This window comes from Triturus cristatus, chromosome 11 (genome assembly GCF_964204655.1).
Source record: "Triturus cristatus chromosome 11, aTriCri1.1, whole genome shotgun sequence".
In the NCBI taxonomy this organism is placed as follows: domain Eukaryota; kingdom Metazoa; phylum Chordata; class Amphibia; order Caudata; family Salamandridae; genus Triturus; species Triturus cristatus.
In genome coordinates, this window is record NC_140594.1 from 1,163,038,013 (window position 1) to 1,163,063,869 (window position 25,857).

Here is a 25,857-nt window from a genome sequence, read left to right on the forward strand (position 1 = left end):
TATTTTCTACATATAATGGGCTGATAGCCCCTAAATTGCTGAATTCTGAGGGGATCCTTTCCAGCAGCCACTTGAGTGGCCACTATAGTAGTCCTACCTTACGCAGGGAGAGACCCACTGAATGCTACATTGTGTAGGCCACTTTAGTTACTGAACACAGTCTATAAAATACGAACAAAGCTTCTGGTAAGCAAACTGACACCATGCAGGGGTGAACTGGCAGACCCAGACCAAAATACATTTATCAACTCTTCCTGATGCTGGACAGGGTGCCGAGGACTTTCTCACACTGAGTAGTGGCCTCCTAGAAAGCCTTCGATATGCTAGGATTGTAATTTATATTTGCAGCGTTACAAAAACTAGGGCTGTTACAGAATGTCCTTAAATGGATAAAACTACTGTATGTTATTACAATGTCAGGGGTGTCGACTGAGCAGGTCTTTTCTCAGCCATGGAGGATTCCACAAGGGACTTATTTGCACTTTGGCAGCATCCAAACTGAGGTGGCATGGTGTGCAAAATAATGATGAACTGGGATTGTACCAGAGTAATTACTAGTGGCTGAGATTCTTTCAAGCATCCCATCCATCACTTTTTGTATACTTCAGGAGGACTCAGAGCCTGCTTGCTCCAAAGACTCAAATGAAATACTTACTGGTGGGGTCTTTAGGCATGTGGTGACTATTGTCTATGCATCCCGGTCCCCTGCATCCTACACCGCCCTGACTGCATTGAAGCAGCGATGGAAGTTGTGCCTGGGAATGTAAATCACAGCTGCAGATTGGCCCAATGTTTTGAGATACCCTAAGATTGTAACAAGAAACCCTAGCTTCATATGTATATACAAATAAATTACCTACATCAAACACATTTACACCCTAAGAGAGTGGCCAGAATGTCCCTGGGCTCACCAGATCTGTCTCTGCCCGAGGGGGTCAATTGATACAAGTTGACTATCACATGGTGTAGGATTTCCCTCAAATACAACCCTACTGGGCTTCTGCCACCAAAATAACAGCGGAAATATCTTGGAAGGTGGTACCCATGGACCCCTTCGTTTGTCTGTTAGGACTGAGGCAAAGAACCAAAGTAAACGTAAACACATGTGTTCATTCATAGGTTTGCCTTTGGTCTCAGCCAAGAGGTATATAGGTATGAGGTGGAAGGCAGGAGTAGCTCTTGGATGTGCTTCCTGGCTACTCAAGGAGAAGAAATGGTTGATGGTGGAGTTAGGTCCAGTACGAGGGGTTGTGAGGCGAGGAGGTAGGGGTGAATTGGTGATCAGCTGGGAAAGCTTTTTGACCACTATCGAAGCCAAGAATGATGACCTCTGTCCGTGGAGGCATGGATTGCATTGATGACGCCCTTATTGACTAGATGCTGTACGGCTGGTTGAAAGGTGTTCTAAATAATATAATGGTTGCACTTTATCAACCAAACATGTGTACACAGGTCCCCCAATGAAAGACTCTGCTATGTACATGTTGGTGGGTGTCATTACATGGACTGGTTGAAGCTGATGTAGGAGTGAATTCCCTTTCAGTAATAAATCTGAATAGAATCTATTTTTTGTTTGAAATTCACTTTGTATTTCAAGGTGGGTAGTTCCATATTGCGAAGGTCAGGTTACCATTTGTCAACAGCCAACACATGTTTCACCTCCTCAGACTGACATGCCTGGGGCTTTCTCATGGTTTGTAGAAAACAATAGCAAATCCCTTCACTTCTTCATTTAAAGAACACTTTCAATAGTGTATATATCTCCTCAGCTCAGCAGTTCTCCGGTTACTTGCTTGCACTTTCTGAAATTTTTGTTGCAATTCAAGTCACAACAAAAGCCCAGAGTGTGCAGTAAAAACAGAAAATAAAAACTAAATATCAGTGGTTGCCCTTGAGTTCCTGTCACAGCAAAAACAAAAACAAAAACAAAAAAACCCAGAATGGTCAAGCCAAGAAGCAGCCCTGGCAGCTCCCTGCTTCCAGAACAGGACAAAAGGGGGAGCACCTCCAACAGTGAGGGGTTCCAGGAGAGGGTGAGCTGTCTTGGCAGGGGTCAGTCAGGGGACACTCCTCGGACCCTCCGGAGAGTGGGGAGGGGGGCAGCGCCTCTCCTTTGGGTTCTGACACCTAAAATGGAAGTTGGACCCAAGGCAGAGGGAGGCTGAGGAGGGAAAAGCCTGAGAATGAGACAGGAAAAAAGGCAGAGAGGGGCCTACTACATGGACTGGTAGCTCGCTGCATCGCGACGGAGTCTCTATGACTGAGTTTGAGCTCGAGACACTGCTGTCCTGGTCATGTGATCAGGGCAGCGGTTCAAGTTTTCTTTTAATCACTGATGTAGTCCTTGTTGTTACGTGGCTTTTCAAGTTATGGACATAAAATGATGTTACCTATTATTAGATGCTATAATGTTGTGATGTATGTAGCATACAAACAAGATGTAACATTGGAAACATTTTGAAAATAAATAAACAGAAATTTAAAAAAAATATTGCGAAGAGTAAATATTATCTAACATTTTGATGTTTTAGTTTAATGCTAAAAATAATTATATTAATTTATTTTACATTTATAATATTACATTAAAATAATGTTAGTAATTTTTTAACCAATTTATGAACTTTAATAATTTTCTCAATAGTTTCCAATAAGGAGATCTTCATCAGGGTGGCTGGGATCTTCATCTACATGTAAACATTTACCAGTGGTAACTTTACACATGTAATTTCAGTCTTAGTTGTTTCCACCCCATGAGCCGAAGGGTTTGAGACATGTAAATCTATACTTAGGTATAAATATACACTTGAAAATGGGGACTATAAAAAAGTGTAGACTTGCACACTGGTGCAGGAGTAGATTTACACTTGAGTAAATGTACATATGTAAGTGAATCCTTGAGAATATGACACTTGTGTTTACAGTGTGTCTTTTCCTATGACCAGTGTATGAATTGTTTTTCACTTAATACTAACAATTTGCAGAAATTGGCTTACTTGAGGACTTCTGAAACACATTCAATATTAGGGGTTCGCGACGTGAAGGGTGAAGCCATTGACGCTTCTTGCTCCGAAAGTGAGATACCAACGTGAGCCGTTCTAAGTGCCTGTTGAACAAAAATGGTTGTAAAGGTTATTAGTCCTTGAGGAAGCTTTTGAATATTATATATTTACATTTGAATTGCTTTTGCACTGCAGTCCCCAAAGCACAACTGGCAAAAAAAATTACGACACTACACTGCCGGAAAAAGAACCTTCTTCCTTTGTGAAGGCATGAAGAGACTCTTACATAAAAGATGGATGCCTGGTCCATGTGATAAATAAATGTACTGATATTGTTTGACACTTGCTGGTTGTACTTCCCCTGACACCATTTGTAGCCACACAAGGACTTTATAGAGCAGTGGTTCCAACCAATCAAGTTCTAGGAGAAGTTAGAGGAATCAATACTTTGATCCCACATAATAGTGAGGGGACTATCTTAATGACCCAGATGCTTCTCCCACTAATGCATAGAGGACTTGCAGCCTCACCAGTCAACTTCACTTGTCACTTAGAAACAGTCTGTGCATGGCAAGGTGCAGTGCTTCTTATACTCACCCCACAGTCGTTAGCACCATCTCCACACATTCCCACATAGTAACTATAAAACAAAAGTTAGAGAAAGTGAGGTCTGAAGCTGAAGTCTTGATATTTTCACCAAAATCCTCCTAGTGAACAACAAATCATTTTACTTCACTCTCATGCCCATGCTCCTAATTGTCCACACGTAAAGCTGCTCAGTGATACGCTGGGACAAGCAACCATGATCTTTGTAACTCTACTTTATCAAAAGGATAATACAAAGTAAAGGAGGCCTCACAAGTATGCTTGTCAACCCATAGCAAACCTGCCATTCTGAAAATAATCGTACTTTAACACCTGCGATGGGGCATCTGCATATCTGTCTATAAGTGGTTCACCTCCTTTAAACAGTACACTACCAGGCCTTCCTCTTTAACCTCAAAGACCTCATTGGCAAGGCTGTAATATACGTCACTTCTGAAGTTCAATCTTTTCCTTGCACCTAAACTGCAAATGAAATACGTTGTGGCTGATAATCATTCTCATAATGAAATCTGAGAGGACTTTTTTTCCTGTATGAGGCTGAAAGGGAGAAGTCCAGTGGCAGTGGCGTAAGAAAACTTGAGGGGACACCCCTGCCAAGTGTATGGAGGGCCCCCACCCCCTAAACCCAGTTAGGAACTCTCAGGCCAGCGGCCTGCTGACCGTGCACTGTGCCAGAGGGGACCCCCTGGAGTTCGGGGGCTAAGGCTACACCATTGCCCTGAAGCAGCACTCAAGAAATTTGTTATCTAAATCTAAACTTCTGTTCCTTACTGGAACTGCCTTGCTCAATGCAGAGCCAGTTTTGATGTGGGAGATAATGTGGAATAAAATATGTTTCTGGATGCTAAATTATTCAGTGCAGATCTGTATTTGCAGATCAATTTGTTTGTTACAGAAAATACATTAGTGTGATCATTCCTCCAACTGTATCTGGCTAATTACCTCTCCTCCGTCAACTGGTCGCGTCTAGGAGTCTGAAGGTTACTGCTTCTAGTTCTTTCAAAAGGTCTCCTTTATAAGCACTGGTGAGTTGCTGTATAACATCTTCTTTTATTATCATTTCCAAGGGTTGCAGCATATCTGCCATTTGTTTTTTGCATGCTAAACTTCAATTACGTGATTTCTTTTTATTTGCATTGGCCCAAAGAATTTTGCAAATGTTAATGTGGTGTCAAAATCCCTTAAAACACAAAGGGGCATATTTACTAGAATCTGGCCGAGCGCGTTGTTACAGCAAAATTGGTAACGCCCTGCTCCGTCAGTTTCAAAAAGCAGGGATGCGCTGTATTTACAATAATGTGGCACGCCCCTGCATTTCCACGGGCGCAAAAACATCTGCCTAGCACCAGTGCAGGCACCTTTGCGCCATGTTGCAAGGGTGGCTGCGCTGCAGGGGTGATTTTTTTATGTTCCGCACAAAAACAATCCTTCCAGGCGATTTGCTGTTTTTTATGTGTGCTGCAGAATACAGCACACTGGGAAAGAGCAAAATACAAGGAGAAATGAAACGTTTATCCTTGTATCGCCTGCTTAAGACAAGGTATTCCCTGGCGACATTTTTGGCGCTGCCCCATACCTGGAAATTATGGGTCAGCGTCAAAAAGCAATGGGTGTTGCGGCGGAACACCCACTGCAATACCCATGGCACACCCCAGTCACGCTAAGTGCTGCGTGAATAAGGGCATCATTTACAAGACATCTATACAAATGTGCCTTAAGGGTTTATTCAAATACTTATTCAATTTTTTAATCAAGTCATAAATATGAGCAAAGAAATGTATCACAATAGGGACATATTCAAAAAAGTTGTATTTATAGAATGAATTTAAACCAAATCGACTTCTTAGCAACACTGTCACTACTAAATCTATTTCACAATTTACTTAGTAGTATAACACCCTCTTGTAAACATAGCTATCTCACAGTTCACAAGTATTTTTCAATCAGAAACTTTTTCATAGTTTTGACAAATATATACAAAACAGGTGTCTAAAAATCTGACAAACATATACAAAACGGGTGTAAGAACGTCGACGTTTCGGTCTTTAGAAGGCCATACAGATTCATAAGACCATCCTCAGGACACAGCGTTGCTTAGTATCCAACCATTCTCTATATATCCAATAACATTTCCATCCTGCCTTCTCAAACAGGTCTCTGTGTCAACAACAACCACTTTGTAGATTTTGTATTATGCATGAAGACTCAATCTCCAAAACAACGGCTCTCCTCGCGTTCACAGTCCGTTTTCGTTTTCGTAGCTACATATAAAATGATGCACAGCTTAAATGAAAACTAAATAAAAAGAGTTAAATTAATCAGGGGGAAATGCACTATAGTACGCTATGAAACCTCTATTAGTTAACACACTGCAGAGGTATGTGTCTAACCAGAGAGCCACAGAATAAAATCTTGGTTGGTGAAGTGGAGAAAAGTGACTTGTGTATTTTTGTGCTATGCAGTCCCAGTCTGTGACAGAAAGCACTGTGAATATTTAAGTCATTTTTTTTCAATTGCCTTACACAGAGTATAAGATACACTGCTACAAAATGCATAAAAAGGTTCAAAGTAAAATGGTGCTTTCGAAATAAAGAATTTTAATATTACCCAGACTGTATGTAATGCAATTTAATTATATAGCTGTCCCTTAAAAGCACACACTTCACAGCTTTGCTGATAACTCCCTTGCAATACCACCTAAAACTGTATCTTTGTCATCACAAAGCTTCAAGTGATTCCATCAATTAAAGCCAATACCACTCCCAAGCACCCTTTACATTTGCAGATCAACCAGTTGCACACCTTTGCATTTCTTTCAGGCAGTAGACGCCCTGCCAGAAAGGCTTGTTTATTGTTCATCTGTCTGCCTGCTCATTTCACTTGTGGGACATGTGGTTTTAAGTGGGTTGATAGGTTGCTCAACTCTGGTCTTATTAACACCTCACTGAAGAGGCCTATGAGGGCCTCCCCCATTTTAGCTTCCTTGATTAATGCCCGCTCCCTCAGGAAGCACCACTTAGATGAGTTTGACCTCCTTGTCGATAGACCTCTGGACCCTCCATTCATTACAGAGACATGGCTTGATTCCACGTCCGATCCTATTGTCACCTTGGCCATGCCTGAGGGTTACAAGATCTCTAGAGCGGATCGCCCAGAAGGAAGAGGGGCGGAGTTGCCCTTATTTTCAAAGACAAATGGGACTTTCGTAGAGAGGATGTCTCATCGTGGGGGGACTGTGAAGCACCTGATTTCAACATCCGCTTCTCGTCCCATTTTACCCTGGGGGGTTCTCTGATTTATAGACCTCCTGGCCCCGCGGGGCTCTTTCTTCAGTCATTTGGTGATGTTGTTGTCCCTCTGGCTCTTTGATTCTCCAACTATATTGTTTTAGGAGATCTTAATATTCATCTTGACCAGGCAGAGGCCAGGGAATCGTCCGACTTTTTGAATATTCTCCATTTGGCCCAACTCTCCCAGTGGATATGCAGTCCCACCCACCAAGCGGGACACATTCTGGATCCTATATGCACTAATTTCACCATCACGGTAGATGATCCATGTCCAGTCAATGGTCGGACCATTTTTTGACATATTTTTCATGGGCAATCATCAATGCTGACACCCCTGCTCGTAGCCACCGCAAACCAGCATTCAGCAAAATTGATCTGCTTGCATTCAATCAGGTCTTGTATGCTTCAAGGACTGCCCTCCCAGGTTATCTTGAGGGAGGCCTTGCTGGATTTACAGACTGGGTGACTAAGGGCGTGGACACGTTAGGTCTGTCATTTCCCCCCGGGTTTTCTAGGGAGTCTCCGTCTAAACCCTGATTCACCACAGAACTTAAAGCGCTTAAACATGAATGTAAAGTACTGGAGCGAAGGTGGCGCCGCAACGACTGCTGTTCAGCAGCCAAGCGGCAACTTAGGCATAAACAAAAAACCTACTATGAGGCCATAACCCAGGCCAAAAGGTGCTTCTATTCAGCACCCATTGACTCTGCTAATAATAATGCCAAGGAAGTCCTTGCATTTGTTCAGAGCTTTACATCGTCGACTTCCCAATTAAATTCATCTCCATCGACAGACTCCTGGTGCGAAAATCTTTCCTGTTTCTTCAGAGAAAAGATCTGTACCATACAGGCGTCTTTTGCCTCCTGTGATAGTGCCTTAGGGGTTTTGTCGGCGACTTCATCGGCTCACCCTACTTACTCCCTCCAGGCCTTCAGTCCCGTGGACCTGTCGGAATCTCTTAACATCTGAAAGGGCCTGAAATTTGGCTCTCCTGCGGACCCTTGCTCAGCCAGACTGCTGGCAGCAGCTGCTGAGACTATCAATGTCGAAGTGAATGGGATCATTAATCTGTCCCTGCAGAAAGCTTGTGTTCCTGAGGCCTGGAAGCAGGCCAAGATTCTTCCCCTCTTAAAAAAGCCTTCTTTAGACCAGGGAATTACCGCCCCATCTCCCTCCTGCCTAGTTTAGCGAAGGTTTGTGAGAAGGTGGTGACTAAACTACTCACTGAGTTTGTGGAAAGTGAAGGCCTCCTGCACCCGGCTCAGTCTGGGTTTGGGGCCTCCGACAGCACCGAATCAGCCTTGGTGATTCGAAGGCCTTCAGAGTGTTTGGATGCCGGTGGCAGGGTGGCATTGATTTTGCTTGACCTGTCGTTGGCGTTTGACACAGTCCCGCACTCATGGCTCCTCATGCGTCTTACCGAGATTGGGGTCTCTGGCATGGCCTGGGGCTGGATCAGGTCCTTCCAGGATGAACGGGTCCAGCAGGTCTGGCTTCCGCCATCCTCTTCTGCTCCCCAGACAGTGACCACAGGGGTCCCCCAGGGGTTCTCTCTTAGCCCCCTCCTTTTTAATGTTTACATTACACCTTTGGTTAACTTGGCAGAAGAACTGGGAGCGAAGATTATCGCCTACGCTGATGTTACCCAGCGTCTCTCTACATGGGAGAAAAACACGGACTCAATCTCTTCTGTGAAGCACTGTTTGTCCTCTGTTGTTAAATGGCTTGCCTCCGCACAGTTTAAATGCAACGAAGAGAAGTCCGAGATTCTCCTCTTTGGGAAATTTCCACCTAAGTTTAGGGACACTCTCTGGCCACCAGAGTCCCCCTTGCCTACCACGACTGGGAAGCCCGTGAAGAATCTGAGGGTGTGATTCGAGGAGAATCTTCTCATCTACACTCAGGTCAGGAAGCTTGCAGGCACTTGCTTCGGCCTGCTTGAAACCCTAGGGAAGTTTCTCCCCCTTCTACCTAGAGCTGCGAAGGAGACAGTCATCTGTGCCCTTATTCTATTGTGGCTGGACTACGCCAATGCTCTCTATGTTGGCATTCCTGGCTACCTCCTGAAAAAGCTTTAGGTGGTCCAGAATGCGGCAGCCAGGCTTCTTCTTGACTTGCCCTCCAGAAGTTGTATGAGCCACCATCTGCGCTCATTGCACTGGCTGCCCATGGCTGAAAGGGTTAAGTTTAAACCATTAGCCATTGCCCATCGGGCTCTCTATGGTCAAGGCCCTATTTACCTGCACAAATGCTTCTCTTTCTATACCCCTCTAAGACAATTGCACTTCTCGTCTCAACTTCTGGCTCTGGCTCCCCGCTTTAAAAGCCAGAGGTTAGGTGGCAGCTCTCTCACCCGGAAAGCTGCCGAGGCATGGAACGCCCTTCCCTTTGATCTTCTGAACATCAAGGATGCATTGGCTTTTAGAAAGCTCTTGAAAACCCATATCTTTGTCTAAATTTCACTCTCCACCCCTCGTTATGGCTCCACATCAGGACACTCTTGAGTATCTGTGCGCGATATATAATAAAATACCATAACAGCAAAGGAGACTCCCTGCCTGACACTTAAGCTGAAGCATTGAAACTTTTCAGAATTAACCATCCTTGGACTTTGTCTTTTAACAAAAAGTAGCAGAACTTATTTTCACAAATTAAAAAGGTATGGCACGTTGTGCCCCTCCGGTTCCGTCCACTTCAACCTCTAGTTACCAGTGATGTGTGTGAGGAGCTGCTTGTTGTAGCTCCATTAAAGGCATTACACAGGGTCGGACTGACCTACACGGCAATCAGGCAGTGCCTGGTGGACTGATCTGACTGGCCAGTGTGTGCCCGGTTCTTTGACTGTTTGTGGGTCAGTTTTATGGTCTGCTGTTCTGACATTCACTGATGATTTTCCAGATATTAAAAGAAATATTGCCTGCCCATAGTTCTTCGAAAAAATTATGTGTACTTCAGGAAGTGTTTACTCAGCACCTACTGAAGATGGAGCCTTTTCAATGCAGCTCTGGTAAGGACAGATGATGGTGCTGCAAGGACTCACGGGCTGTTTACCTGGGTCCTTTCCACTTTGTTTACGCCTGGACTCCCCGCAGCTTCGGGGGTCATTTTTGTCAACTCCTCTACTCTGCTAAACTGGCTGCTGTGCTAGGAGCAATGACTGACATTAAGGGACAGATTTATCAAACTTTCACACAAAGCAACTGAGCCAGACACATTGCTGTGCTACGCTACATGAAAGGGAGAGGACAGGAATGCATCATATTTAACATTATATGGCCCATTGCTGTCCTCTCCTTGCGCTGGCACCCTTGCAAACGCACTGCAGGCAGGATTGCTTTTGTGCAGGAAGGGGCACCTTAGAGGCTTTACCCTATTTCTGTGTATGCTGCAGAATGCACTTCTGTGTGTGGAGGATCATGCGAAGAGAAAGGTCTTGAGGTCCTTCTTGAATTGTGTCAGTGACGCAGATTGCCTGAGAGTTAGGGGCAGGGTGTTCCAAGTCTTGGTGGTGAAGTAGGAGAAGGAGCTTCCTCCAGTTCTGGTCTTGTGGATCCTTGGGACGGAGGCTAGGGCACAATAGGCAGGGCAGAGTTGTCAGGCGGGAACGTATAATGCGAGCCGGTGGTTCAGGTATGCTGGTCCTATGTTGTGGAGAGCTTTGTAGGCATGTGTGATGAGCTTGAAGTTGGTTCTCTTGTTGACCGGGAGCCAGTGAAGTTGTTGGAGTTGCATGATAGGGCTGCAGCGGGGGATGTCGAGGACCAGTATGGCGGTGGCGTTTTGAACATTCTATAGTTTCTCGAGTTGTTTCTGGGTGATGCCGTAGTCGAGTGCTTTGCCGTAGTCGAGTCTTCTGGTGATGAGTGCGTGGGAGACAGTCTTTCTGGGTTCTGTGGGGATCCATCGGAATGTCTTTTGAAGTAGGGGGGGAGTGTGTAGAAGCAGGCTGAGGAAACTGAGTTGGTTTGGCGGTTCATTGAGAGCAATGGATCCAGTATGATGCCAAGGTTGCATGCATGGCCTGTAGGGGTGGAATGGGGTCCCAAATCGGCTGACCACCAGGAGTTGTCCCATGCTGAAGGGGTGGGACCCAGAATGAGTACTTCAGTCTTGTCTGAGTTGAGCTTGAGGCAGCTGTTTTACATCCAGGTGGCGACAGCCTTTGTACCGCTGTGGAAGTTGGTTCTGGCGGAAGTAGATTTGTTGGTGAGGGAGGGGAGCAGCTGGGTGTCATCGGCATGGGAGACAATGTTGAGTGCATGGCTTCTAACAGGGGAACAACCTTTACAACGCAACTTTTACAATGCACTACACTTACAACGCATTTTTTACAACGCAAAATCCACTACAACGCATTCCATTACATCGCATGACACTACAACGCATTTTTAAAAACTACCTTTACAACGCATTCCATTACATCGCTTACTACCTTTACAATGCATACCATTACAACGCATAATATTACACTACACTATCCAACACTTACCCTACTGTTGCACCCCCTGGAGTTAGAAAAGTAATTTTTACCCCTATACTATCCAACACTTACCCTACTGTTGCACCCCCTGGAGTTAGAATAGTAATTTTTACCCCTATACTATCCAACACTTACCCTACTGTTGCACCCCCTGGAGTTAGAATAACAATTTTTACCCCTATACTATCCAACACTTACCCTACTGTTGCACCCCCTGGAGTTAGAATAGTAATTTTTACCCCTATACTATCCAACACTTACCCTACTGTTGCACCCCCTGGAGTTAGAATAGTAATTTTTACCCCTATACTATCCAACACTTACCCTACTGTTGCACCCCCTGGAGTTAGAATAGTAATTTTTACCCCTATACTATCCAACACTTACCCTACTGTTGCACCCCCTGGAGTTAGAATAGTAATTTTTACCCCTATACTATCCAACACTTTCCCTACTGTTGCACCCCCTGGAGTTAGAATAGTAATTTTTACCCCTATACTATCCAACACTTTCCCTACTGTTGCACCCCCTGGAGTTAGAATAGTAATTTTTACCCCTATACTATCCAACACTTTCCCTACTGTTGCACCCCCTGGAGTTAGAATAGTAATTTTTACCCCTATACTATCCAACACTTTCCCTACTGTTGCACCCCCTGGAGTTAGAATAGTAATTTTTAACCCTATACTATCTAATACTTACCTTAAATGCAATTTAATATTATGCGTTGTAATGGTATGCGTTGTAAAGGTAGTATGCGATGTAATGGAATGCGTTGTAAAGGTAGTTTTTAAAAATGCGTTGTAGTGTCATGCGATGTAATGGAATGCGTTGTAGTGGATGTTGCGTTGTAAAAAATGCGTTGTAAGTGCATGCGTTGTAAAAGTGTGTGTTGTAATGACATACATCCCTTCTAACAATGTCTGAGAGAGGGGCCTGTAGATGTTGAAGAGAGTGGGGTTCAGGAAGGAACCCTGGTGCACCCACAGTTGATCTCTGTAGATTCTGAGAGGAACAGGGTAGTCTGGCTCGCTGTGTCTGGCTGGAAAGGAAGGAGTGGATCCAGTCCAGTGCCATGTCATGGATGCCTTGTCTCATGGAGTCTTGTGATTAGGGTGTCGTGGGAGAAGGTGTTGAAAGTGGCCGAGAGGTCCAGTAGGATGAGAGCTGTGGTCTTGCCTCAGTCAAGGAGGGAGCGGATGTAATCAGTGGCGGAGAGGAGTGCGGTCTCAGTGCTGTGGCTGTTTCGGAAGCCAGATTGGGAAGAGTCTAGGACGTGGTTTACTTCGATGAACTCGAAGAGTTGGGTGTTGATGGCCTTCTCGATGACTTTGGCAGGAAAGGGGAGGAGGGAGATGGGTCTGAAGTTCTTGATGTCTGTTAAGTCTGAGGACGGCTTCTTCAAAAGGGGAATGATCTTGCATTTTTCCAGTCATCAGGGAAGTTGGTGGTTTCGATGGAACAGTTGATGGTGCTGCAAAGCTGGGGGGTGATGGCGGCGGATGCTCTGTGGAAGATGTGGTACAGGCAAGGATCTGACACGGCTCCTGAATGGATGCTCTTCATGGTCTTGAGCGTGTCCTCTGTTGTGAGCGGGGTCCAGCTGACCATGGTCTAATGGGGTGCAGCATAGTTGAGTGCGGTGGTGGCGGGCATAGTGGCAGGCTCTAGGGCGGTGCAGAGACAGAATATCAAGTCAGAAATATCGACAGCAAGAATATTGTGATCAAGAATATCGATTTAATGTAAGTAATATCGACTTTCAAAATATCGAAGTGTTGAATATCGTTTGCAAAAGTATTGTTTTAATTAAAAAAAATTGTGTAAGAAATGTTTGTATTTTTAATGTATGTGTTACATTTTTATTCGTTATTTTTTTTTTATTGGAATTTTGCACTTTAAGTTCCGTAGCAGGTTGTGGGTTTATAGGGTAATAGGTTGGGAAGGAATTTAATTATATTAAATTAATTGATTATTTTTATTTGAATTGTACATTTTTAGTTCTCTAGCAGGTAGTGGGTTTACAGGGGAATAGGGTGGGAAGTAACTCAATAATATTAAATTTAATCAAAAAAATTAAATGGGATTTTGCATTTTAACTTCCGTTGCGAGTTGTGGGTTTATAGAGGAATGGGGGGAAGTAATTGAAATATATTAAATGTATGGATTAATAAGTATTTATTAATGTTTGTTTAATTGAGTTGTTATATTGTTATATTCCTCTCCGGCAGAACACAGAGCGTCCTCCTTCCCCCCTTCTGCTCCGAAGCCACAGAGATCATCTGCGGCGTACCCCAGGGCTCATCCCTCAGCCCAACGCTGTTCAACATCTACATTGCACCACTCGCCCACGTCGCCCGACTACACAACCTCAACATCATCTCCTACGCCAACAGATCCTCTCCCTCACCAAGGACCCCCACACCGCCAAAACCAACCTCCATGAAGGAATGAAGGCCGTCGCCGAATGGATGAGGAACAGCCAACTGAAGCTGAACTCGAACAAGATGGAGGTCCTCATCCTCTGACCCACCCCTTCGGCCTGGGACGACTCCTGGTGGCTGACTGCACTGGGAACAGCTCCAATACCTACCGCCCATGCACGCAACCAAGGGATCATCCTCGACTCCACCCTCTCCATGACTAAGCAGGTCAACGCCATCTCTTCCTCCTCTTCAACACCCTCCACATGCTCCGCAAGATCTACAAGTGGATCCCCACCAAAATGAGAAGAACGGTCAACCAGGCCCTTATCAGCAGCAGGTTGGACTACGGAAACGCACTCTACCCAGGAGCCTCGGCAAAACTCCTGAAAAGGCTTCAACGCATCCAGAACACCTCCGCATGCCCGATCCTCAACATCCCTTGCCGCAGCCACATCACACCCCACCTGAGAGACCTGCACTGGTTCCTCGTCAGCAAGAGGATAACCTTCAACCTCCTCAAACACGCACACAAGGCACTCCACAACACCACACCAGCGTACCTCAACAGATGACCCAGCTTCTACACCCCCACCCGCCAGCTACGCTCCGCCGACCTCGCCACAGTCCCCCGCATCCGAAGAGCAACCTCCGGCGGCAGATCATTCTCCCACCTCCCCGCAAAGACCTGGAACACCGTCTCAATCCACCTACGGCAGACCCAAAACCTGCTGACCTTCAGAAGACTCCTCGAGACCAGGCTTTTTGAGCAGTAGCAGCATTCTCCTCCCCCTAGTGCCTTGAGTTCCTCACAGGTAAGTAGTGCACTTTACAAATGCAATGATTGATTGATTGATTGATTGATAGTGTTAAATATGTAAATTATATTATTATTAACTAATGAATAATTGTTTGTTAATTACATTTAATTAATTAATTACTAATTCCTTATCGCAATTGTGTCATTAATTTTAGGTGTGTGTTGTGGTGTATATAGGTGCATTGGGTGGGAAGAAATCTAGTTTGAATTGATGAATTAATAATTGTTTGTTAATTACAGTTAATTAATTAATTAATTGGTCATTATTTATAGTAATTGTGTAGTTAGTTTGGGTGTGTGTTGTGGTTTTTATAGGTGTAAAGGGGGAAATAATTAATTTTTAATTGATGATTTAATAATTGGTCGTTAAATCATTTTAATTAGTTAATTGGCAATTAATTATGGTAATTGTGTAATGAATTTTAGGTGTGTGCTGTCAATATTTTAGTGTTAAAGTTTGTGTAGTTAATTAATGTTGATTAGTTTTATTTATTAATGATAATTTGTTTAATTGCTTATTAATTATGTTAAATATGTTAATAAATTTAATTGACAATGTTGAAGTGTTTTGTTATTTGTGTTGTGTTATAGGGTAGGAAATAAAATAAATAAATGTATGTTTTCATTATTTTTTTGTTTTGAACATTTTTTAGTTTAAAAGAATTATTTTTTTTAAAAAATATTTATTAATTTACTTTATATAATATTTCTAGGTTTATGTTATATGTAAATATTATTTAATATGTGTTCTTTTTATGTTTAATATTTTTAAATATATTTCTTATATATTGTTTGTTATTTGTTTTATTTATTTTCATTGCTATCCAACACTGTTGCATTCACTGGAGTGGAAATAGTAATTTTTCCCCCTCTACTATCCAACACTCTCCCTACTGTTGCACTCACTAGAGTGAGTATAGTAATTTTTACCCCTCCGCTATCCAGCAATTTCCCTACTGTTGCATTCACTGGATTGGGAATAGCAATTTTTATCTTTCGGCTATCCTGCACTTTCCCTACTGTTGTACTCACTGGAGTTGGAATAATAATTTTTACCTCTCTGCTATCCAACACTTTCACTACTGTTGCTCTCACTTGAGTGGGAATAGTAAATGTAATTATTTTGCTATCCAACACTTTCCCTACTGTTGCAGTTATTGTATTGGGCAATTTAATTTCAATGTTTTAATTTATTCTAAAATGTTTTTTTCATTTTAAAATTAAGTATATATATATATATTTTATTTTTATATAAATTTAAAATTTTGCCAAGTCTCAGGACTTGGTAGAGTGAACTTTTATACCCAGCTGTTTGGAAATCCCACGCTGTGATATGTGACATCATCAGCAGTGCATTGTGAGAGCGCGAGTTATAGTTAGGTCAACTAACTATAACAGGCGAATTTCTCTGGATTTATATGAGTCAAATGTCCAACTAACTTTAACGTCCCTGAGACCTATGTTTTTTTTAGTGAATTTGTTTTTTTCAGTGAATTTCCAAGGTTTTTTAAATGTTAATTTCATATTTTAATGTTTATAAAAACTATATTTTTTCTATTTTTTTAAAATATTTTGGAACTCTATTATACTTCTTTTTTTAACTTTAAAAATTATGTAATGTTTTATATCTTCCCCAAAAAATATGTATATCTTTTTTTTTTTTTTTTAGAAAACTGCACTCCCCTACCGGTAGTGTACCAAGCTCCATCACCACGCGAATCCTATGCGCCATATTGCTAAACTCGTAAATGATCCGCATTTCGTATCCGACGGGTTTGTGTATATGTATCAGGTCGCACCAGCTGCTACTTTGGTATCCGACGGGTACGCAGTACCAAGCGACGCGTTACTTTATGTACGTATGGGATCACGACTGCTGCGCATTGCGTATGCGATGAGTGCACGCTGCCAGGCCCTGTGTTATGTCATAGACGTATGGTGTCACACCCGGTACGCCATTCCCTTGCTTTTTTTATGTCTCAAACTGTATCTAAATAACTTTAAACTGTATATGAGAGCAAGCAATAATCTAAAATATTTTCAACATCACATATTTCTAACTGTAATAAACTTATATTATGATAAATATATTTTCTCAAAATCGTGTCAGGTGCGGCCTCCTTGTGCCCTCGATATGTGATTGCCACGTGACCTTAAAAAAAAGCATTTCATTAGTTCATAACATTTCCCATTGTAACAGTTCGAGGACCCCACCCTTTTTAGTCATTCTCTATACAGCGTTTGATGAGACACACCCCTTTTGCTTAGAGAGCTTTTTTGAAAAGTTTTTTTGCTGTATACACATATCTTATACTACACACAACATGCAACGATCATCTTGATCAATATTCATGGTCTGTACATTAGCCTACCACATGTGATGGCCATGCATCTCAAACGTTACATCAAAAAACAAATGTGTGTTACACGATGCCCCTGGTGTGTGGGTGTGCACATTATTGTGCTGCCTTTCGGCCTGGGTATTGGTAGCTCGAAGGAGTATCATCGGCCACGAGCAGAGTGCACATCCTGGAGCACATGTGACAAACAGTAAACAGAAATGTGTAGATTTGTATTGCTGTATGCTTTGTCAGGCTTTACCGGTATAGTAGTGTGTCATATGTGAGACTTTCAGATTCATGTTTAACATGCATTGCTTGACTGTAATGAATGTTATCACTATGTATGACGTAGTCTCACTGCTGATCCTTCCTCCATCAGAGCACATTCACATGTGTGCGCTTCGCGATAGCAACACTTCCAACAATACCGCACACCATTTACATACGTGTCTGCGCATATCCACAACCTTGACAATGACATGTGATGTTGGTCATTCAATGTTTTCGAACAACATCTCATTAGCGATAGTTGCCGCCCTCCCGGTACATGCTACATTAATGTAAATTGTGCATTTGCGATGTCAAAACTGCAACAGAAAACACATAAGTACACTTCCTGGGCAGGCAGGAACTGAACAACGCCCAGGTCCCCGGAACAATTATTCACACCCCTACGCTGCCCTGGAGTATGCAAGCCCAGCCCACTTTACGTACGTATAAATAGGATAACGACGACGCCACATGTCCCAGTTCTTCCACACTGCCTAAGGTAATATGGCCACATCCACCTCGCATATCACAATGTGCAATAAAAAAAGGGATCCATAAGGCATACGCCATCCTGGCAATCAACACTTGACATGAATTGTGAACCCTACTGGACGTCGTGTTTCGAAAGGGTTCCATGAGGTGTACACCATCCTGCAATCAACACTGCATCTGAATTGTGAACACTGCTGCCCGTTGTGTTTGGACACACAGCAATGACAGCAGGTGAGCAGTGGGGCCTGTGTGCACAGGGGCTGCAATTGAGCGCAGTGCTGCTGGAGGAGTGGGGTGCATCAGCCTGGCTGTGCATGTGCGAATAAGCAATGTTGCCCTCTGTAATGATGTGATCTCTGACCTCATTCAGTCACATCTCTGTCTCATTTTAAGGACCTGCTGCACCGTACTGTAGGCCTGAGCCAGCGGGCAGTGCTGCCTTGCACACACGTGTTGAGCACAGTGCTGCGGGAAGGGTGGGGTGCATCTTTCTGCGTGCGCAGTTGCGAACAAGCGATGTTGCCATGCGTAATGATGTGATCTTTGACCTCATACAGTCACATCACTCTCTCATTTTAAGGACCTGCTGGACCGTACTGTACTGAAGAACAAAACAAGCGCCAATGCTGTGTGTGTTTCGCCTATAATTTACGTAGTGAACTGAATGAAACAAGGACACTAGCAACCACTTTGTCGTTGGAATTAATCCGAAAAAATGTTTACTATTTTATAAACACTGCATTTTTTTGTTTTTTTGTTAATAAAGCAAGCTCATTGCAACAAGAGAACACATCAGAAAACAACACTAATGACATTTCAAATACATTTGATACAATTTGACACCTGTGCACAAAAAGGGGAAATCTGTTCTACCTTACATACATCTCAAACATACAACACATTCAACCTTACTGGACGAAAAACACATTCTAATAATAATATATACAATATATATACAGGCCATCAGTATATAGCAATTGGCATAGTCATGAATCAAAATGCTATTTTCTTTAAGCAAAGATTGGCCAGAAGTGGAGAGAGGTCTACGCGTTTCGAATCCCACTGAATGCTGGGATTCTCATCAGGACCAACATGTGGCTGTAAATCAGAAAACAGAAAAGTTTTTTTATTCAAGTGGCCCAATTTTGGTGTGTCATAGCTGCATGTTTAAAAAGGGGCTCTTACCTAAAAATGTATAAAGCCAACTTATTCTCTAGGGTGTTACTTCTTCAAAACGAAACCTAAATGCAATCAGGACCAAAAGTGAGTCAGTTTTTTATCTCTACAACCCCACAAGCCCAAACAAAGGAAGGACCAAGCAATCGAAGAAGACACACCTTGTTTAAAGCGTTGAAATGAGCCGAAGTTCTGGGCCAGACAGATTCTTTGTCTTTATAGTTTATACTTGGATCAACACCTGCCCCGGCGCGGCATTCGCGTTATCTAGAAAGCCAAGTACGCTACGTATGAGTTCGTACATCACGATATTAAAAGTAACAATCTTTATGTGTGAACTGTCTGCTTACCTAGGTGCAGGGGGCGAGTGGAAAAGCGATTCCCGTGGAGTAGCGGGACACTTGACCGACGGGTAAAATCAATCTCCGCGTCCGTTTTAATCTGCAGGAATAGACGGATGAAACGGCTCTTTAAGCACTTGTATGCGTATACATCGTGAGTTTAGCGCATAGTCGTCATGGGGGTATCACACACATTTACCTGGAGGAGCGTGGATGCCCGTGTTCTTTATCTTCGGTGGCTGGCCTCAGAACTGGTGCAAGCTGCAGGCTGCCATTGACGTCCGCCGTATTTACACGTTTACTTCCTCTCGTTCCGGAACTGCTGGTGACATGGGAGTTGTAGTTTTTGCTGAAACCAATCGGGTTTTCAATGTCAATTTCTTTGTGTATCACACCGTGATAGATGGGCATAGGTGGTCCCTTGACTTGTTAAATTGGAACGTGAAGTAGTCCTATAGAGGTTTTTTATGAAAAGGTCAAATGTAACAGGTGAAATGCGAGTATGGTAGCATATATAGCTATATATCAAACGCATTACAGTTGGAACCAAACAACCTGTCCTTTATTCTTGTGTAGAGAACAATAGTTCATAGATTGTAAATTTCCGAGAGTTCATTCAATCCATCAATGGACGTATTGAATTTAATTATGAGCATTGCTTCTCTCTTCAATAGTTTGGCGTCCAAATCGCCACCTCGTTGGTCGCGTTCCACTTTAGAGATGACTGTCCAATTTAGTTCCTGTTCTGTATGGTTGTTCAAATGCCAGTGGTTCACCAGTGGGGCATTTTGCACCTTTTTCCGGATCCTTGATTTATGTTGTTGGATTCGATTACGTACCTCCTGATTGGTCTTGCCAATATAGAGTTTGTTACATGGACAACGGATGCCATACACTACAAATTTGGATTTGCAGTTGGAAAAGGTCTCGTGTTTCCAGTATTGACCATTATGAGAAAACAGATTCCCTTCCACAGTAGAATCGCAGCAGACGCATGTCCCACATTTACGGTGTCCTTGGATAGGTGGGAGGCTCAGCATATTTCGTAGGTCAGAATCTTTGGTTCTTGGTAGTGCTGCCCGTACTACCTGATTGGCAATACTTTTGTCCTTCTTGAAGGCAAATAAGGGAACTTCGTTTAGTGTTGTATCCAAGTTCTTCACTAAATGCCAATTTTGTTTTATGGTCTTTTTGATCCAATTGGACGTTGGACAAAATGTGGAAACGCATACGATTCTCTCAGACGTCGTTTTTTTGCGTCTCTCGAGTAGAGTTTCGCGAGGTGTCCACCAGGCCCGTTTAATTGCTCTTTTCAAAAGTTTTTTGGGATATCCTCTCGATAGTAAATTTTCTTTCAGTTTTTCTGCATGGAGGAAATATTCGTCTTTGAATGAACAGTTTCTTCGTATGCGTAAAAATTGCCCGTAGGGCAAATTTTCCCGTAGACTGCGTGGGTGGTTGCTTGAAAAATGCAACGCTTTGTTTCTGTCCGTTTCTTTTTTGTATAGTCTGGTCATTAGGCGTCCATTTGTTGAATAAACTTCAACGTCCAGAAATGCCATTTTGGTTTTTGAGAAATTCATACTGAATTGTATGTCAGGTGTTCTATTATTAAGCCAATTCAAAAATGCTTGTAGCTGTTTTTCTTCCCCGGTCGAGATCATAAAAACATCATCGATGCACCGGAACCAACTGTTGATGTAATCTACAAAAGGATTGTTGTTATAAACAAATTGGTCTTCATATTTAGACATGTAGAGAACGGCTAGTTCCGGGGCGAAGGGACAGCCCATAGCCACGCCTTTGACTTGGTAAAAGAAATCATTTTGGAAACTAAAATAGTTGTTCTTTAGAGCGAAAGTCGCTAAATCCATAATGAATTGGGTAGGAATTTGCTCGGGTTTTGGTCTACTGTCCAGGAATGCTTGGATGACCGCTAGTCCTTCGTCCTGTGGGATTTCCGTGTAAAGTGATGTGACATCTAGAGTCACTAGGAAATGCGTCCCTTCATCAAAAATCAATGTCTCAAGCTTGTTCAAAAAGTCGGTAGTATCCTTTAGATAAGATTTCACTTCGCTCATAAACGGTTTTAGGAAAAAGTCTACAAATTTAGAAATCGGTTCTGTTAATGATTCGCACCCGGAGACTATTGGTCTCCCCGGCGGGTGGTGTTGATCTTTATGTACTTTGGGTAGTACATAGAAGATGGGAATCCGAGGGTGTGTGTTCTTTAAATATTCGTATTCTTTTTTTCCCAAAAATCCTTGGTCAAACCATCTTTGAAGCATATGGAATAATTTGCCTTGAAGTTCTCCTGTAGGGTCTTTGGATATCTTCCTATAACACAGTTCGTTGGAGAGTTGTCTGTTAACTTCTGCGATGTAGCTCTCTTTTGCCCAAATAACAATCGATCCGCCCTTATCGGCTTGTTTTATTATTATCGATGTGTCATTTTTCAGGTTTAGGAGCGCCTCCCTCTGAGGTTTAGTAATATTGGATCTTATATATTTCCTTTTTTGTTTCTCTGCTTCAGTTATGGCTGATAGAATCACCTTTTCGAAGGTTAAGACCTCTTTGGGGACTTTGGTAGAAGGAGGGCAAAACCCTGTTTTTTTCTTTAATCCTGTTGTTTCCATGTTGTCTTTAGGAGGATTTTCTGAAAAAAATGTTTTCAACCGAATTTTACGGCAAAACTCAATGAATTCCGTTTTGAGTTGAACAAAGTTGGTAGCCTCGGTGGGGACGAAGGATAATCCTTTCTCTAGTACACTAAACTCTGCTTCTGATAGAACTTTGTCTGATAAATTGAAAATTGGTGATGTTTTTAGTTTTTGTAGTTGTGACGCCTGGTGGTCATTTCCCATGGCTGGTTTGTATACCTGGACCTTGGCTTTCTAGATAACGCGAATGCCGCGCCGGGGCAGGTGTTGATCCAAGTATAAACTATAAAGACAAAGAATCTGTCTGGCCCAGAACTTCGGCTCATTTCAACGCTTTAAACAAGGTGTGTCTTCTTTGATTGCTTGGTCCTTCCTTTGTTTGGGCTTGTGGGGTTGTAGAGATAAAAAACTGACTCACTTTTGGTCCTGATTGCATTTAGGTTTCGTTTTGAAGAAGTAACACCCTAGAGAATAAGTTGGCTTTATACATTTTTAGGTAAGAGCCCCTTTTTAAACATGCAGCTATGACACACCAGCTATGACACACCAAAATTGGGCCACTTGAATACAAAAACTTTTCTGTTTTCTGATTTACAGCCACATGTTGGTCCTGATGAGAATCCCAGCATTCAGTGGGATTCGAAACGCGTAGACCTCTCTCCACTTCTGGCCAATCTTTGCTTAAAGAAAATAGCATTTTGATTCATGACTATGCCAATTGCTATATACTGATGGCCTGTATATATATTGTATATATTATTATTAGAATGTGTTTTTCGTCCAGTAAGGTTGAATGTGTTGTATGTTTGAGATGTATGTAAGGTAGAACAGATTTCCCCTTTTTGTGCACAGGTGTCAAATTGTATCAAATGTATTTGAAATGTCATTAGTGTTGTTTTCTGATTTGTTCTCTTGTTGCAATGAGCTTGCTTTATTAACAAAAAAACAAAAAAATGCAGTGTTTATAAAATAGTAAACATTTTTTCGGATTAATTCCAACGACAAAGTGGTTGCTAGTGTCCTTGTTTCATTCAGTTCACTACGTAAATTATAGGCGAAACACACACAGCATTGGCGCTTGTTTTGTTCTTCAGATTAGTTTTGGTTTGGCCGTGCTGTGAATCGAGCCAGAACCCCCCTTGATTTTTGAGGTACTTGGCGGGTGCACACCCGCGAGGTTTTTTGTTAAGGATTTATTTCTCCTTTGTTTGTCTAGTTATACTGCTGGATGAGTGGCCACTTGCTGTGGACTCATCTTTTAATCATAGGGTGAAAGATTGTGTGTAGATTGTTGTCCATCAGAAAGGTTATTGTAAATTGTTGTGTGTAGTTCATACAAATCATGACAGACCATGACACCTTCGCATATAGTGAAGAGCATATCTTGAAATTACTCAGTGACCCACCCTTGTTTGCGTCAGCTGCACTCAGCTCTACAGCCAAAATCAATAACGAATCCGACAAACTTATTCGACTAAAGAAAAAACAAATAAGGACGGATTTGCACAGACATTTTCTAATAGAACATTTAAGAGCGGGCACCATCCCTGGAGGCCTGCAGATCCGGAACGTACCGGTCATCTTCACAGACGATCCTATCTATAAAAAAGGATACAGTTCAATCGAAACCAAATGCAGTAGGGACCTTATGGTACTCACAGTGGAGACAGCCCAAAGGTTGTCCAAACAACAACTTGAAGAAATTGCCATTTTGGAAAGTGAGATCAAATCAAACCAATTAATTACAGATGCAAAAGCGCTTCTAGAAAAAGTTGATAAAGAAATTGCTGAATTCAAGGATTATTCAATCAATCAAAAAAGCAATAAATTCGAGAACGACAAAAGGAACTTCTCATTAGAGAAAGCTTATCCCTATTTACAGATTGATTTTTATTCAAGACCGGAATCACGCAAATTCTTGTCAGAATATCAAGGCAGATCAAGACAAAAATTTATTTCTTTTTCGGAATCTACATCTTCATCAAACGGAAGCGACATAGATAATTCTAACAGCGGTCCAGATTTCAATAGGAGAGGCAATTACCAACAAAACTTTCAACAGCCATTGCCTTTTTTAGGAAGAGGCCAACGGAAACCTCGAGGGAGGTCCAGGTATACAAACCAGCCATGGGAAATGACCACCAGGCGTCACAACTACAAAAACTAAAAACATCACCAATTTTCAATTTATCAGACAAAGTTCTATCAGAAGCAGAGTTTAGTGTACTAGAGAAAGGATTATCCTTCGTCCCCACCAAGGCTACCAACTTTGTTCAACTCAAAACGGAATTCATTGAGTTTTGCCTTAAAATTCGGTTGAAAACATTTTTTTCAGAAAATCCTCCTAAAGACAACATGGAAACAACAGGATTAAAGAAAAAATCAGGGTTTTGCCCTCCTTCTACCAAAGTCCCCAAAGAGGTCTTAACCTTCGAAAAGGTGATTCTATCAGCCATAACTGAAGCAGAGAAACAAAAAAGGAAATATATAAGATCCAATATTACTAAACCTCAGAGGGAGGCGCTCCTAAACCTGAAAAATGACACATCGATAATAATAAAACAAGTCGATAAGGGCGGATCGATTGTTATTTGGGCAAAAGAGAGCTACATCGCAGAAGTTAACAGACAACTCTCCAACGAACTGTGTTATAGGAAGATATCCAAAGACCCTGCAGGAGAACTTCAAGGCAAATTATTCCATATGCTTCAAAGATGGTTTGACCAAGAATTTTTGAGAAAAAAAGAATATGAATATTTAAAGAACACACACCCTCGGATTCCTATCTTCTATGTACTACCCAAAGTACTTAAAGATCAACACGACCCGCCGGGGAGACCAATAGTCTCCGGGTGCGAATCATTAACAGAACCGATTTCTAAATTCGTAGACTTTTTCCTAAAACCGTTTATGAGCGAAGTGAAATCTTATCTAAAGGATACTACCGACTTTTTGAACAAGCTTGAGACATTGATTTTTGATGAAGGGACGCATTTCCTAGTGACTCTAGATGTCACATCACTTTACACGGAAATCCCACAGGACGAAGGACTAGCGGTCATCCAAGCATTCCTGGACAGTAGACCAAAACCCGAGCAAATTCCTACCCAATTCATTATGGATTTAGCGACTTTCGCTCTAAAGAACAACTATTTTAGTTTCCAAAATGATTTCTTTTACCAAGTCAAAGGCGTGGCTATGGGCTGTCCCTTCGCCCCAGAACTAGCCGTTCTCTACATGTCTAAATATGAAGACCAATTTGTTTATAACAACAATCCTTTTGTAGATTACATCAACAGTTGGTTCCGGTACATCGATGATGTTTTTATGATCTGGACCGGGGAAGAAAAACAGCTACAAGCATTTTTGAATTGGCTTAATAATAGAACACCTGACATACAATTCAGTATGAATTTCTCAAAAACCAAAATGGCATTTCTGGACGTTGAAGTTTATTCAACAAATGGACGCCTAATGACCACACTATACAAAAAAGAAACGGACAGAAACAAAGCGTTGCATTTTTCAAGCAACCACCCACGCAGTCTACGGGAAAATTTGCCCTACGGGCAATTTTTACGCATACGAAGAAACTGTTCATTCAAAGACAAATATTTCCTCCATGCAGAAAAACTGAAAGAAAATTTACTATCGAGAGGATATCCCCAAAAACTTTTGAAAAGAGCAATTAAACGGGCCTGGTGGACACCTCGCGAAACTCTACTCGAGAGACGCAAAAAACCGACGTCCGAGAGAATCGTATGCGTTTCCACATTTTGTCCAACGTCCAATTGGTTCAAAAAGACCATAAAACAAAATTGGCATTTAGTGAAGAACTTGGATACAACACTAAACGAAGTTCCCTTATTTGCCTTCAAGAAGGACAAAAGTATTGCCAATCAGGTAGTACGGGCAGCACTACCAAGAACCAAAGATTCTGACCTACGAAATATGCTGA

At 42.3% G+C, this 25,857-nt stretch overlaps 1 protein-coding gene across 3 annotated transcripts in view; it reads right to left on the reverse strand.

Annotated features, from left to right (window-relative positions):
- Positions 1-25,857, reverse strand: part of LOC146788641 (putative cation-transporting ATPase 13A4) — a 750,103-nt gene that overhangs the window by 72,409 nt on the left and 651,837 nt on the right. For 2 of the 3 annotated variants that reach the window (XM_085635843.1, XM_085635846.1), the window contains exons 22-23: positions 3,597-3,639; positions 2,994-3,103 (exon numbers count right to left, since the gene is read on the reverse strand). The exons of the other annotated variant lie outside the window; for it this stretch is intronic. In XM_085635843.1, coding sequence (XP_085491969.1) covers positions 2,994-3,103; positions 3,597-3,639 — 153 coding nt within the window. The remainder of the gene's footprint in view (positions 1-2,993; positions 3,104-3,596; positions 3,640-25,857) is intronic. 3 annotated transcript variants of the gene reach the window in all.